Genomic DNA, 14,139 nt, shown 5'->3' on the forward strand with positions numbered 1-14,139 from the left:
AGCTGGGTGGGAATATGCCAAAGCGTTCCCACGGCAGGTCACAATCCCTGTACGAGCAGGGAGCGCTGTGGCTTTCACGGGACGTGCCTGAGTTGTCAGCAGGACTGCTCAGTACCACCTTGCATTTTAGAGGTTGTAGGACAGTAGGGCTTCTGTCAAAAACTGCAGTCGGAAATAACACCATTTGTGTGCTTATTACTACTCCCTTCAGCAAGGGAGGAGAGGCAGAGGGAGGGATGACCTTGAGTCCTGCTTCCACGTAACATTCAGAAAAGAAAACTGAATTGTCGATCATGGAGTTTTACTGACTTTGAATTGCAGAGATTATTTTTATGACTTAAGAGTGAGAGTATGAATCAGGCTTAAGCCTGCTGGAGGCATCGTTATTTGTTTAACTGTTGAGCCTAACAAAGAAGCAATAGCTAATGACATTTCTTTCCAAACTGTGACTTTTGTGCTACCATTTTTTGTTGCATATCCTCAGATTTTTACAAGTAACAGTTTGGGTTCTTTACTAATGACAAATGAAGTAAGAACTGGATGAAGCGGAGACAAAGGCCCAGATGTGCCTTAATGGTTTAAGTGCTGCTTTCATGGATCTTGTCCTGATGGAGGAAGAGAATCGTTACTCCTTACTGCAGAGACACCAACGCTGTGAAGTTGTTAGCCGGAAAACTATAGCTCCAGGTCTTAGCATGTATGGTAATGTGCTTTACAACTAGCATAGGTTGATTCAGGAACTGTGTAAAAAGAGCTTGTATTCTCATAATGGTGGACTCACTGGGTGACTTGTTTTTACTAATCTGATGCTTTGTGTATAACTAGGGCTGGTAATTTTTGATCTACAGTTGGGTGTCTGGTTTCAAAAGTCTCTTGAAGAAAAAACATAATTTTTTTTGAAAAATAAAATTCACTGTAAGTAACTTAAAAAAAAAGTCATTCTGATTAGATGAATTGACCTTCCTCTATTTGTAAGGACATAAGTATGTGTCTACTTTTATACAAAAAAACATTAACAAGTTTAACCATCTTTAATCTTGGGGTCAGTTACCGTATCCATGGGACAGTAATGAATGCTGCAGGCAACTGACAACATTTTATTTAGCAGCCAGTAGAGCAGTACACTGCAGGGCAGAGCTGCCCGGGGCTGGGGCTGGCTCAACAGCACACCTTCCCTCCCTGGCAGGCAGTGTCCCACCTCCTTCCTCCTGGCCTGAGCAAGGAGTTGCAGCTGCTCAGCCCTCGCAGCACAGCGTGCGCCTGTTGTGGCAGGAGCCCCTGTTCTGTGGTGTGCAAGTGCTGAGCCAGCCTTGCAGCCACCCAATGTGCTTTGGGTCGTGGGACAGAGAAGGCTGAGCTGCAGGGCCCGTGCCAACCAGAACAGTGGATGCACCCGCTCTGTCTTTTCTCTGAGCAAAAGCCAAATGCTACAGTTCTGCCGAGGGTGTGAAGCCCTTTCAAAAGCAGCAGAATTGGAAGAAACTGGTGACAGATGGGAGTTGCAGGAAGAGAAGAGACAGAGCAAATGTTTTTTTCTCTGCACTGTGTCAGACTCATTCTGCAGCAGGGGGCTTCCTGGTGAGACCTCTTCTCTAACACTGCCTGGAGATAACTGGGGGTCTCCCAGTCTTCCCTGGTTTTGTCTGGCTAGCTGTGGACCATGTCCCACGGTGTGTAAGAAAAGGGACCAGCGTGCATGTCTGCAGCTAGATTCTGGTATGCTCAAAATATATTCCTGTCTCCAGCTGCTCCTATTTTTGCAGTTCTGGTGCTCTCTTCTTAGCCTTACTTCTCTCCAGAGAATATCTGCTTAATTGATTTGGCTGGCTGCGTGCAGGCATGCCAGCACAATTCCTGCTGCGCCCTGCTCTCGGGCACCTCTGTCTGCCCCGGTGTCTGTGGGCTCGGGCTGCCTGCAGAACGCCCCTGCTCGGTGCACTCCGCAGCTCTGGGAATGGCACAGGCTGGAAGCTGTGCTGCATTCTCCGCTAGCAGCACTGTATGTAACCTTTGCATGCCAGACAGGAGGGAATATGTTTTAAGACCTTTGTTCTAGGAATAGGAAAAATAATTTAAACTTACAATGTGCATACCAAAGTGGGCTAGTTGGATTCAAAACTGAAAAGAATGTGCAATGTACAACTTGAACGTAGAAGAATAAAGCGGTTGTGCTGTTGTGCCTTTCCATTCAAGGCTAGGATTCCTACTTAAGCGAGCAGATGCATGCTGCAGTCTCAGGATACACTAAAACGGACCTGTGTTGCGTGGTCCAGTGCGCTAGTAGAGGGATCTGTAAAGAGAAGCAAGTGCAGAGTCTGGGCCCACAGCTAGGGCGCAGCTCCCTGGACTTGAGGGAAACTGGGGAAGCCACCCTTGAGGGCGCATTCTGTAGACACTGCATGGTGATTCTGCTCTAGGTGCAGCTGACAGGCCCGTCATCAGTATTGGAGGAGAAACAGTTGCTGCACATTAAGGCCTTGTGTATGTAATAGGATACAAGAAATTAGCAGGAAGCAGATTCTGGAAGTTTAGTAGCATTTGCAGGTTTTGCCTTGAATGGCAAGTGATGTGGGATTGATCAGGAAATGGCGGAGTTCTCTGCTTATCTGGAAAAAGCAAGCTATGAACTATCACGAAATGTATTAGCTGCTGTTCTGCCAAAGTAAGTCTGTTACAGCAAATGATTCTTTGCTGCTTTGCGTTCTGATAGCATCCTATGTGCATACGCTGCTGGTGTGCATGCACACAAGAGAAGTATTTCTGGGCCTTCTGATGTGCACAAGCTGACATGTCCATATATGCTGAAGGAATGCATGCAAACATATGTCTGTCTGTAATATACAAATTTGATGTATTCTGTACACTGACGCCGTGCTTATGTAGTCTGTGCGTGCAGATAAATGATCACAGCATTTGCCTCCATGTTTCAGTTTGAAAATCTCTTTTCAAACTGATTTCATTAATTTTTCTGGATTTATTTGGGTTATATTACACCAGGATCAGTAAAGAGGGAGAGCTGGGAGATTTTATTGGCCACCTTATGCGAGACAAAACTTGCTGTCTTTCTGTGGTAGAAATTAAAAGACTTTCTAGGAAAAAAAAATCCAGTTACTATTGCCTTTAAGTAATAGTTTTCATCTCAGGGGAACACGTTCCAGTGGACAGATTGCAGCTAATCACAGTGCCTGCTACACATATGGTTCCCTGCTACACATATGGTTCCCTGCTACACATATGGTTCCCTGCTCATTGGTGAAACCTCCTGCTACAGCCTCCTGTGAAGGAGAGCTTTGCTTAAACGGCTGCTTGAACTGTGACCCCCTCTGCTGTACTCTTGGTAGGCAGGTGATCTGGCGCAGATCACAAGGAGCAAGTCTTTTCACATCATTAGGCTAGCCGATCACTTTCTGCCTGCGGCGAAACTTCTGTCCTCTCTGGGGCAGAACAAGTGCACTTGTTTTCTGTGATCATGAGTGATAAAGAATGTATTCATTCACGGCATCTTTCATTTAAAAATAAATCCCCTTACCCCCACCCTGTTTCTTACGGTTTCATTAAGTGCTGCTCTCCAGTTTGGGGAGTGTGCATGTCACACCTGAAGTCAGTTCCTCTGGTAAGTACAACTTTATTTCATACCTGAATAAACAACATCTACTATATTTTGTTGTTCTTTGCATACCCTTCCCTCTCTTGGCATTTCAGCAACAAACCCTTTCCTACTCCTGTGCACCTAGGACTTGTATTTTTTATGTGTTTTTAATATGTGCTATGCAGCAGCCATTGCATTTAAGTACCCGGTTTTTTACATCTCATAGTAAGATTGAGAATGGGGGAAAATTTTAAGGGATTGAAGAGTCCCGTTTGTTCGAGTTCAGGACAATATGAGAAAATGTCATATTGGGATATGCATCACTGTACCTGCAACGAAAGTTTTCAAAGTAATTTCTTTTTTCATTTACCTCTTGCAGGAGCTGAATGTATTTGGAGCTCAAATGCGTGTGTTAAATCGCAGACCGTGTGCTCTGGGGTGTCATTCTTATTGGGCCTTTCTGTCTTTTTTGTTTTGCTGCCCAAATGAGATACCTGGAAAAAGGCAAGAGCTCCCTTTTCTTAAATGTCCCACAGGCCATTTCAGCTCTCAGAGCAACAGGTAACTCACCAGACAGCCTTCTCTGGCTCCTGCACCCTGTCCTTTATAGTGATCTTCAGCATTCAGATTCATTAAACATTTCTCTGGCTGGGCATTATGGAGTAAATTTGATGAAGCAGCTTTGTGTTATGCTTTACCCATGAAGCCATTGTTTGCTGTTACAACTTCTAAGTAGGCCTAATTCATTTGCTGACACACTCCCATACAAGACTGGGGACGGCACATGGGGAGAGGAGCTGCTGCTCGCTTCTGGGGCTGTTGCTTTCTACATGCTTCAGCACGTAATGATGCAACCTTCTGTATGCTGTCCAAGTCAGTCACACAGTTCGAAGGGCAGAAGCTTTGTCTGGCTGGAGCAATCTGGGAACCGGGACGTAGCTCCCAACTGTCAGGGTTCAAAGCTCATAGTTGAAATGATCTTCTTTTCCTGTTCTGTGCGTCAGCAGCGCGGCTGTGATTCGGACGCCTTATCAGGGGTGATCTCTATTGCACGTGCTTTTTCCATCCATCTGCTCTTCAGCAATTGCTGAGGGAATGACTTTGTACCTTAAAGGTGCTTACTGTCTAGAGGAAATGTTATTTGAGGAGGTTTTTATTGAAGGCTTCATCAGTGCAAAACCAAATTTGCGGTCCTTGCAATTCTGTGTGTGGTTTCAGTAGCTGCTGAAGTAGGATGGTACTTCTTGTTCGGAGTCTTGCAACGGCCAGAGCCTGTTACCCTTTCTGGTGCACTCTGGCTTGCAGCCATGCGTCACTTGAACTGTCCACACCTCCAGTCCCCATGCAGCTGGAGGCACTTCCAGAAGCAATCCAGACCAGCGCACCAGTGCCTGTAGACCTCTGAAAAGGTTTGCGTGCCATCCATCAGCACGTGGCCTGCTGGTATTACTTGCTCTCAGCTCACTCATTTTTTCCTGTTATTTAAAAGGAAAAAAAAAAGTCTCACTGTAAGTCTGCCAAACTGGATTGAGACATCTTCTCTAAGAACGTCCTTTCTGCTGTACCATTCTATAAATTCCAGTAGTGTTCTTTTTCTTACAGCAGTTTATTAATGCTTGTAACTGCAAATACTATGCTTTAGCCCTCTTCCCCAGCCTGAATTTGAGTGGAAAAATATGAACCAAAGAAGATTGTCTTCTAGCATGAAGGCAATGCTCTATTGTTCACTTAAAGCTCTCCTAGCAGCACTTATTCAGTGGATTTCTATTTTCAAGGGTTCTAATTTGTCCAAAATTCTTCCCTAGTCAAACTGTATTTTTAACTGCATTTGAAAATTTAAAGAGTTTATTATGCTAAGCATTAATGAAGAGGAAATACCAGCCCCACACTCATGTTGATACTTCATATTGTTGTAACAAAATCTAACCAAAGTACCACTGAGTAAGGAACCTACTTGAAAAGAAGTGTTAAAGGAGGACTAAAAGGACTTCTAAGACACAGGAAAGGCTGCAGTACAGACTGTCCAATAAAGAATTAATTGGTTGAAAACATTTAGTTTTAGGTTCTCTTGAGAAAGCAGTTCAGAGGCTTGTTTAAGAACAGTTATTTTAAATGATAAAACAAATGGACTACCTTGGTCTGGTATCTAGCTTGATGCGTACACTGGTTCTGGCACTTCATGTTTAGCCCTGGTTCAGGGAAGAAGCAGGGCATTCACAACACTTCAGTGCTTCCCAAATGTTGGTCTGGCCATGGATTTGCTCAATTATTGGTAGCAGTTAGAGGTACTTCAGTTCCACTCTGGCTGTGCTACGCTGCAGATCCCCCAGCTGAGCAGGGCTGCCTCGAGCCTGCTGCCAGGAGTGGGGAGAACTTCTCTGGCCTCTCAGCGCCAGCTCTTCTGAGCGAGGAGGAGAGATTGTCAGCCGCACACTGCAGGTCTTCATACCTACTGGGCAGTGTATTATACAAATAAAGGACTTGTAGTACCTACCTGCACTCCTGTTTTTCATGTAACACATGCACAATTCTGTATACTGAACGCAGAGGTTAGTTTAAGAAAAAAAACATGGTAGCTTAATAAATTTGGATGGTCATCATCTTGAAGCTTAAGTTTATAAATGCTGTGGAATGCAGGGTTTGTTTTAAGCCATTACATACTAAACAGCATCTTTCAGTAAAGTACCCATGACAAGTTTTTTGCTGTAGGGGAATTCCGTACTAGTGTGTGTTTCTGTTTTTAAGCAGTAATTATCATTGTATTTGCAACATTTTTGTAAGCCTGAAAATCCTTAAACCAACGTAAAATACACTTGACCAAGGAAAAGTGTTGCATATTTCTGAATACGATCTGTACTAGCACAAATGTTGAGTGCTGTAGTAATTAACTTCCATTGGCATGTGTGTTGCAGTTAAACAGATTCCATAGGTCTGCACCGGTACAGATATTGCATGCTGTAGGTTGAAGTTTGCAGCAAAGCATGTCTTGCATTCTTCCAGCAAAAGTGCTTTGTTAGTGTAGTCCTTGCATGTTGAAGTGCTAAACTAAGGTATAGCATGTCTCAAGTGAAAGAGCCACCAGCTTATCTAATGTGCATGTTCTCAGTAAGAGATCTATAATAACAGGTTAATTTTACATTACAGTACTGAAGTGCAACAGAAAACACTTGGAAGTTGCACTGCAAATCATGCATTAATAGATGGTTTCTTGAACACAGTTAATCGAAACCTTAAAAATTGCCTAGTGAACAGAGGCACACCACGTTTTTCTAGTGTAGCAGCGATCTTGGCTCACCTTCTGCTTCTAAGCAGTGCAGTAATAGAAGTATCAGTAATAATTTCAATAGAGAGCTGGCTTTTCTGCTGCAAGAAAAGAAAGAAAAATAAATATGCTGAAAACAGTCAGTTTGTCATTTGTGAGCATTTTCAGTTCGCACTACCCGTCCTCTTACGTTTCCTGTAATGAAAAGATGATCTGGGCTTACCCAGCAGCTAGCACCATAATACGTCATCCCCCGCTGGGGGTGAGCAGAGGCTTACTGCTGCTTTCTGTGCGGTGCTGAAGCCCCCGCTCCCCTGATGTCAGCAGGGTCTTTCAGACACCAGCTTGCATAGAGCCAAAATTCCCCTGTAGAAAATGTCTCTGTCAAGTCGCAGCAGGCATTTAGGCTCAGCACAGCACTACCCAGGTAGGAAATCAGAACTAGTGGTGCTGCTTGCTGCCTTGCCCCTTCCTCAGCCTGGGGATCAGAGCACTTCTTGGCATCTGTGAGAGCTGCATTGAGGCACCCCTCTGCTGGACTCGGATTTCAGAGGAGTGCAATGGCCCCTTGGATGTAGGTCTTCAGGCTCTGAAAACAGCATGTGCATTTGGACTAGCAGAGCCCTCTGTCTTTCCATACATGATATTCTCAAACAGATTGGTGGAATTAAGGTGAATAGCAAAGGTCTGACCTGCATATTAGTGCGATTTATTCGTTGACTCCTGTTTCCTCATTTCACAAATAAAGAGAACACCTTTGAGTGCTAGAGCTTTAAGTCAGCTAAAACAGAGTTAAAAGCAGCCAGCTCCCTTTTGACTGTGATTCTGAGTAATAGTACGTGCAGAAAAATCAATAAATAAAACAGTGAAATGGAGGTGTATTTATAGAGGTCAGTTTATAGCCTTCATCATATCCTTATATTAGCAGGCTGGCGTGAGTGGCAGTCTACGTACAGAAGCTACAAACTGGCATTGCTGCTGCTTAGCTCTCACGACATCTTTTACTATCTGTATTTACTTAGGCTTTGCTAAATTCATTCACTCTCAGTTGGATTCTATTACACAGACTCACAGCTCTGACACAATTCTTTGTACCATACCTTTGTCATTTGTCCTTTCAAGTTTTTGCTACATCAGTTGGGCATGTACATGCTTTGCTAAATCACCTTAATTGAGGCTGTGTTCTACTCCTTTTGGGGTGGTCCTCCCCTCGCAGTAGCGGAGGAAAGACACATGGAGGCAGGTGGCAAAGGGATCGCACTGCGGAAAGGAGCTCCCTGCAAAAGGAGGCAGAGCCAAGCTGCTGCAAGCTCAGCTGGGCATCTGCCATCAGGTTTAGGGGCAGCATGGGAAGTCCCTGTGGATTTGTTTTGGCTCCTTTGCAGGGAGCCTTCACTGACTAACAGCCAGTTTGTCAGCCTGAGCAGAGGATTGCTGCTACTCCAGCACCAATGCAGAATTCTGCTTTATTTGATGGGATTGAAATGATTCCCTTCTCTTCATCCTTTTAATGTAATTTTTAATTATTTCAGCTTTCAGTGATGATTTAGTTCTTATGCTGACAAGTGCTAGAGGAGGTAATGTATTGCATGCGTTTTAAAGAGTTGAGAATTGAAGCATCAGGCCACAGCTAGGGAGAGCGACTCTTCTATGTTGTAGGTTCATCTCCCTTGGTATGCAGCGTCCTCCGCTGCTGGCTGGGAAAAAACATGAACCTGCTACCAACAACACGCTAGAAAATACAGCTGCTAGCAGCTGGAATAAGCATGAAGTAAATTCCCTTTCTTCACACCCATACCAGTTCCTTCTACTTGCATATAAACACTTTTTTATGTGAGATCCTGTATCAACATCAAGCTTCCCCTGTAAGTATGACTGACTGAATTTTCCCCTGCTGTGCTGGGCGCGACGTCAAATTGTCGCCACTTCAGCGATGCGTGGAGCAAAGAGGTCGACACTGAAAAGCCCCTTTGCCTTAACAGCTGGAATAGCAGGCAGCTGCAAAATCGGTTAATGAACAGCAATCCAGAAAACCCCCAAGCGATTAAGTAAGCCAATACCAGAACAAAGTCTAGCTGTAGTTACAAATATCAGGAAAAAACAGTAGCTGGAAATAAGTTTATCTTTCCAAATGTGTTTGTCTCAGATTTCTAGCAGCCTATTCGTGCGCTTCCAACTGTTTATGGTGTCAGGAACGTATTACCCTCCTGTCATTTCTCTGGGAGCTGGCTCTTTTGCACGGGAGGTTAGAGTGAGGAATCATTTTGATTTTTCTGTCTTGAAAGAGATTTGCAATAGAAGTGTTATATAGCTCCTCTTTGTTTTTTCAGAGTGAAAGAATTGAAAAAGGCCAAGGAACTTGAAGATACGCAGCAGCATCCCGTAGCAATGTGACATTGCTTTTCAGACTGTTTTCATTTTCTGTTTTTAGCAGAGACATGCAACAACAACAACAAAAATACCCACTGCAGTTCTGGAAATACCAGCTGCAGGATTTTAACAGTAATGTTTTGGTCATTGCATTTGCACTTTCATGGACAACTTTTAATTTGTTCAGCAAGACATCTTGGAACTCAATCTTCTGTTGGATCATGGGGAAAACAAAAGACACCAGGAGGAAATTGTGAGTTGCTTCATTCTCCGAGAAGGAAGAAGCGATTAATTATCCTTTTCATATAGGGCTGTATTAAACAACATGTGGAACTGTACAAATATTATACCAAAAATATTGTTAAGAAAAGGTGGGAATGCACAAGCAACACAAGAATGCTGTTCCTGCACCTGTCAGTCATCTCCAAGAAACTGAAGCTTTGAGAGTCTCGGTGGAGGGGCTTAGATCAGTACATCTTTATTGGGTCCATGCATCCTCATTTCCTTCGCACTTCTGTCCTTTGTGTTTTATTTAAATCTCTACAGCACACTTAATGCAACTTTTTTAAATCTGCAGGTTTTTAATACATCCCGTGGGAACTTACAGAAGGGGTTGGTGTATGAGATAAACGGGTAACACATGAGGATCGGAGAAAGCAGCTTAAGCAAGTTTTAAAAAGTTTTTTTGGTATTTTTACTAGAACCTGCAAACATACCAACTGTCATGTACTTTCTCTCATATTCAGCACTTTATTTTCTAGCCTTACTTTCATGTATGATTATTTTCATTAAGTTCTTAAAATAATTTGTAAGACACGTAGCTTTTTATCTTAAGTACTTGTCAAACCTCTTGTCATTTTGCAGAGTCACATACATATGTTGCCTGGACATTTTATACCACCTAAAGATCAGAGTGGTGCTGCATTCTGGCCAGTAAATTTCTTATTTTGGCTACTTCATCAAAATCTGGGCAGTTTCTGTATATATAGAAGGTAGAAATGGAAAATGAGAAAAAAATATTTGAAAGGGAATATATTGATTAATTACTAAATATTTTATTCACAAAGGGTCAATAACTTGGCAAGATAAAATTATTATTTGTATAGTTTTGTCTGAATGAACGAGAAGAGTGTGGATGTATTGTTTGTACATATTGTATATATTAAAACAAAGAGATATGTGCATGAACTCAAGAAAAAGAAATGAACAAAGCAAAGCATTAGTGGCTATGGTCTGTAAAATGAAACAAAAACTTTATTTCACTATAAGAAACTTTATTTTAAATGTTCTTTAGAAGAACATTTTTGCTAAAGCATGACTAAATGGCAAAAAAGAGCTACTGTATTTAGACTTAGGAAAAAAAGGCAGAGCAACATTACTTTAAAAAAAAAAAAAAAGAAAAAAAAAGGATATGTTTACATTTGATTTTGGCTACCAGGAGTTTGGTTTGGTTGGATTTAATTTATTTATTCCTTCCTTCCTTTTTTTCCCCAGTCTTTTTTTTTTTTTTTTTTGCCAATGGTGCCAAGTAATGTGAATGCTAATATTGCTTAAGAAAATTAAGTTACTTTTGCAAAGCAGATAATCATAAGAGTACAAAAACCGTATCTAGCTTAACACCATACACTCACTCCAATAAAGAACACTTAGAATGAACATAAAATGAAAAAAAAAAAAATAGTACGAAAGTAGAAAAATATGTTTCACATTTTCATATCTCCTGCTGGAAGTCAGAAAATGTAATAAAAATTGCACAAAAAATTTAAAAAATTAAGTAAAACTTAAAAAAAGATGCAAACTGATCTTGTAGGGGTGTCATGGTATATTGCTATTTCCACATAGTGAGGAGCCAAAGAAATTAGATTTTTTTAAATTGAACTGCTAATTTAAAACCGTCACAAATTCTCGACATTGGGAACCAGGTTCTGATCTTTATTACACAGGAATGTAAAGGAAGAAACTCCTGAAGTTCATGTCGTTACTGTGAGTTACGTACATGTGTCTGAGATCAGAAACTGTTCCTGTGTGTTTGTTTTGCTTGTGGCAGTTTAAAATTTCTGAATGGACTGGTGTAAATTTGAGATTGTTAGTTTTGGAATAGTTGTTCTTGCTTGATCCCGGCCACCAACTGCAATGTTTAAACGCAAGGCTTGTTGTGAAGCCTAAAAATATTCACACAGAAGAAGCTTTTAAACTGGTGTCTTTAAAAGAAGAGTAAAAGCAAAAGATTGTGGCAAAAAAACTGGGGTCAGTGCTCTTGGTGCCTTTTCTATAATTGTACCTGTTTTTAATTACTTCTTTTCACTGCCAGCATTGAATTACAGTAGATGTGCTATAGCTCATTATCAGAATTCTCTTGTACATTTCTGAACTGCTGCTTTATGACCTGATTCAATTTTAAAAAAAGGGAAAAAAAGAAACATGAATGGCCTGGCGCTCACGCTGTGCCTGTGGGCAGCCTCATAGCCTCGATTTACTGTATGGAATTGGGACCTTAGCTGTTAAATTTTCCTCTCACACAAAAATGGAACAGGAGACGCCGAAGAATCTCCTTTGGAATGAATGGGAAATGCTCTGTATTAATACTGGAAGAACTCTGACATTTCGAAACTGAAACATTGCTCCCATTAACCAATACATAACAATATAGAATTGACCTTTTCCTAACAAGAGTAGTGACCTCAGTGGAAATGTTTTAACTCCCTGTCTTTACAGAAAATTATTCAGTAATATACAGAGCTATTTCAAATTACTCTTCCAGATCCATGGGCCTGGTGGTGTATCTACTAATCTAGATCCTGCTTCAGCCAAACGTTTAAGCATGTACTTGCTGTTAAACATGCAAGCAATTCCACGGGCGCAACAGAACTACTTGCATGCTTTAAGCTAAGTACAGCTTCTAAGTGCTTTGTTGTGTCGGGCCATAACCCTTCAGTGTATCACTGGGGAGTTAAGAAAGACTCCCCCTGCAGTGAAGTGATTCTGCTCACCCTTTTCTTGGTTGTGGAACTTACATTTTCACGGAAGATGAGTAAGTGCAGCTTTCCGGGAAAATTCTAATTCCCAAGTGCCAGGAGCCAGATCTTCTGTCTTCTGATAATGGAATTGCTCCTTTGCGAAACACATTCGACAGCAGTAATACTGTGTGAAAGAAATACAGAATATAACATGAACCCCCTCTCTGGTTGCACGCTTATGGCAGTTCCACACAATAGTTGGTGCCCAATGGGGGGTCCCCAAGACTTGCATGTAAAACTAGTATAGATGTCTTCTCTTTTGTAAGTTTTATTTTTGTAACCGTGCATGTAAAGCATCACTGAATCAATGGATCTGTTGAAGAACTCAGCTGCTGGAACCATGCAAAATGTTTTGAATTGCCCTTAAAATATGGAAAATGTTTTCTGAATGCTTTATATTCTTTCTGCTGTAAATTAAAAACAAAGAAAATTTCCCCATACAAAGTGTGTGCCTTTTTTTAAACACGTCTCTTTCATCCTAGTTTAAAAGAGTGATGTAGCCCTTTAGTCGCTGTAAGTAACCGTGAAAAAAATGTGTTTCTTCTACTACATGACCTTCTTGTAAGTAGCATCTAGTTTCTTATGGGTTAGAATCTGAATCTACCCGCAAGCAGGTGTGCATCCCCTGGAGCGTGGTGGGATTCACTAAAGGCAACAACACAGTCCCTGGATCTGCAACCCTTTCTGCTGCTGTGTTGCAGTGTGTAACCTTCATCTGGTGCGTCAAGCAGCGCGTTTAGGAGGAACTCTTTATTTCTTGGGCAGCAAACTCTTCCGAGTCTCCTGCTGAAGAGTGCCGCTGCCCAGTGGCGCTCTGCAGCTCCCCTGCATGGCACTGCCAGCCCAGTCCTTCTCAGCCCAGAGGCCAGCCCAGAGCACTGTGACACTGCTCTGCACTACCGGCTCAGTCCCGAGACCCTGCCAGCGGCTCACACGCTGGCAGCTGCTAGACAAAACCTGTACAAGCCAGCCACCCTCTCTGTTTCTTCCCCCCAAGGCCCTCACCCCAAGCAGAAGCTTTTCCTTTTGAGTGTTGTCCGCACTCCTACAGCAGAAAGGAAGACTGTTCTAGAACCGCAGATGCTGGGTGCCCACCTACCCATAATATCCAAGCTTCAAATTACAGGTTTTGCCAAGATGACTACAACTACACAAAAGCATTAAAAATCCATTTGTCCTTAAAATAAGAGTTCTGCCCGGCTGCAGCTAGTAGCCTGGTTTTGGTGGAAATGAGTTTTCAAGGCAATATGCTGTAGTTTATCCAATTTGGAAACATTCTGTGAAATTTATGTAAAGTGACATAACTACATATTTGTAAATATTTCACCAGCCCTTAGATGGCCTCAACTCTGATTAGCTTTTCTAACACAACTTAAAGCAGTTCTATATAATCGTATATATACGTGGCAGATATGTATTTATCTATGGACAACTAGCTTTTCTGAAATCAAATTGTTTTCAGTTCCTTTTTAGCAGACAACCACTTTCAGGGAAAGGTGTCTGGGCTTTTCATGAGAAACTGTGCACATCTAGTAGTAGAATGCTAAATCCTACATTGTGGACAAAGCGGAGGTGAATCTTAGTAGAATTAGAGGCCTGCAGATGCAGAAACCTAAGAGGTCACACTTAATAACACAGTAATACTAATAACTGAGATGTAATAGCTAACTACTGTACTGAACAGATATGTAGGTTAGGTGAGGCAACCCTCAATAATGCAAATTTTGTACCTGACTACAAGGCTAGCCTAACAAGGAAAAACAGCTTTAATAAATTAATCATCTGGTCTGTGAAAGACTATGTTCGTTCTTCCAAACCCAAGACCACAACAGCAGATGAGATTTCATTAAGAGAGTTTCTTCTGGACTACAGAGAAACAAGTTTAATTATGTTTCTCTTTA

The 14,139-nt window shown here is 42.0% G+C and overlaps 1 protein-coding gene across 8 annotated transcripts in view; it reads left to right on the forward strand.

Moving 5' to 3' along the window:
- The window catches only part of CAMTA1 (calmodulin binding transcription activator 1), a 325,037-nt gene extending 312,367 nt beyond the window's left edge, over positions 1-12,670 (forward strand). For 7 of the 8 annotated variants that reach the window (XM_087755015.1, XM_087755017.1, XM_087755018.1 and 4 more), the window contains one exon: positions 9,182-12,670. In XM_087755015.1, the coding sequence (XP_087611141.1) occupies positions 9,182-9,214 (33 nt within the window). In that variant the 3' untranslated portion in view covers positions 9,215-12,670. Of the gene's footprint in view, positions 1-3,968; positions 4,151-9,181 lie in introns of all 8 variants that reach the window. The other variant, XM_087755022.1, reaches the window with a different exon arrangement.
- Positions 12,671-14,139: the final 1,469 nt, after the last annotated feature.

The sequence above is a fragment of the Nipponia nippon genome, unplaced genomic scaffold (genome assembly GCF_047370975.1).
Source record: "Nipponia nippon isolate SJK-2023a ecotype South Korea unplaced genomic scaffold, ASM4737097v1 scaffold_19, whole genome shotgun sequence".
Taxonomy (NCBI): domain Eukaryota; kingdom Metazoa; phylum Chordata; class Aves; order Pelecaniformes; family Threskiornithidae; genus Nipponia; species Nipponia nippon.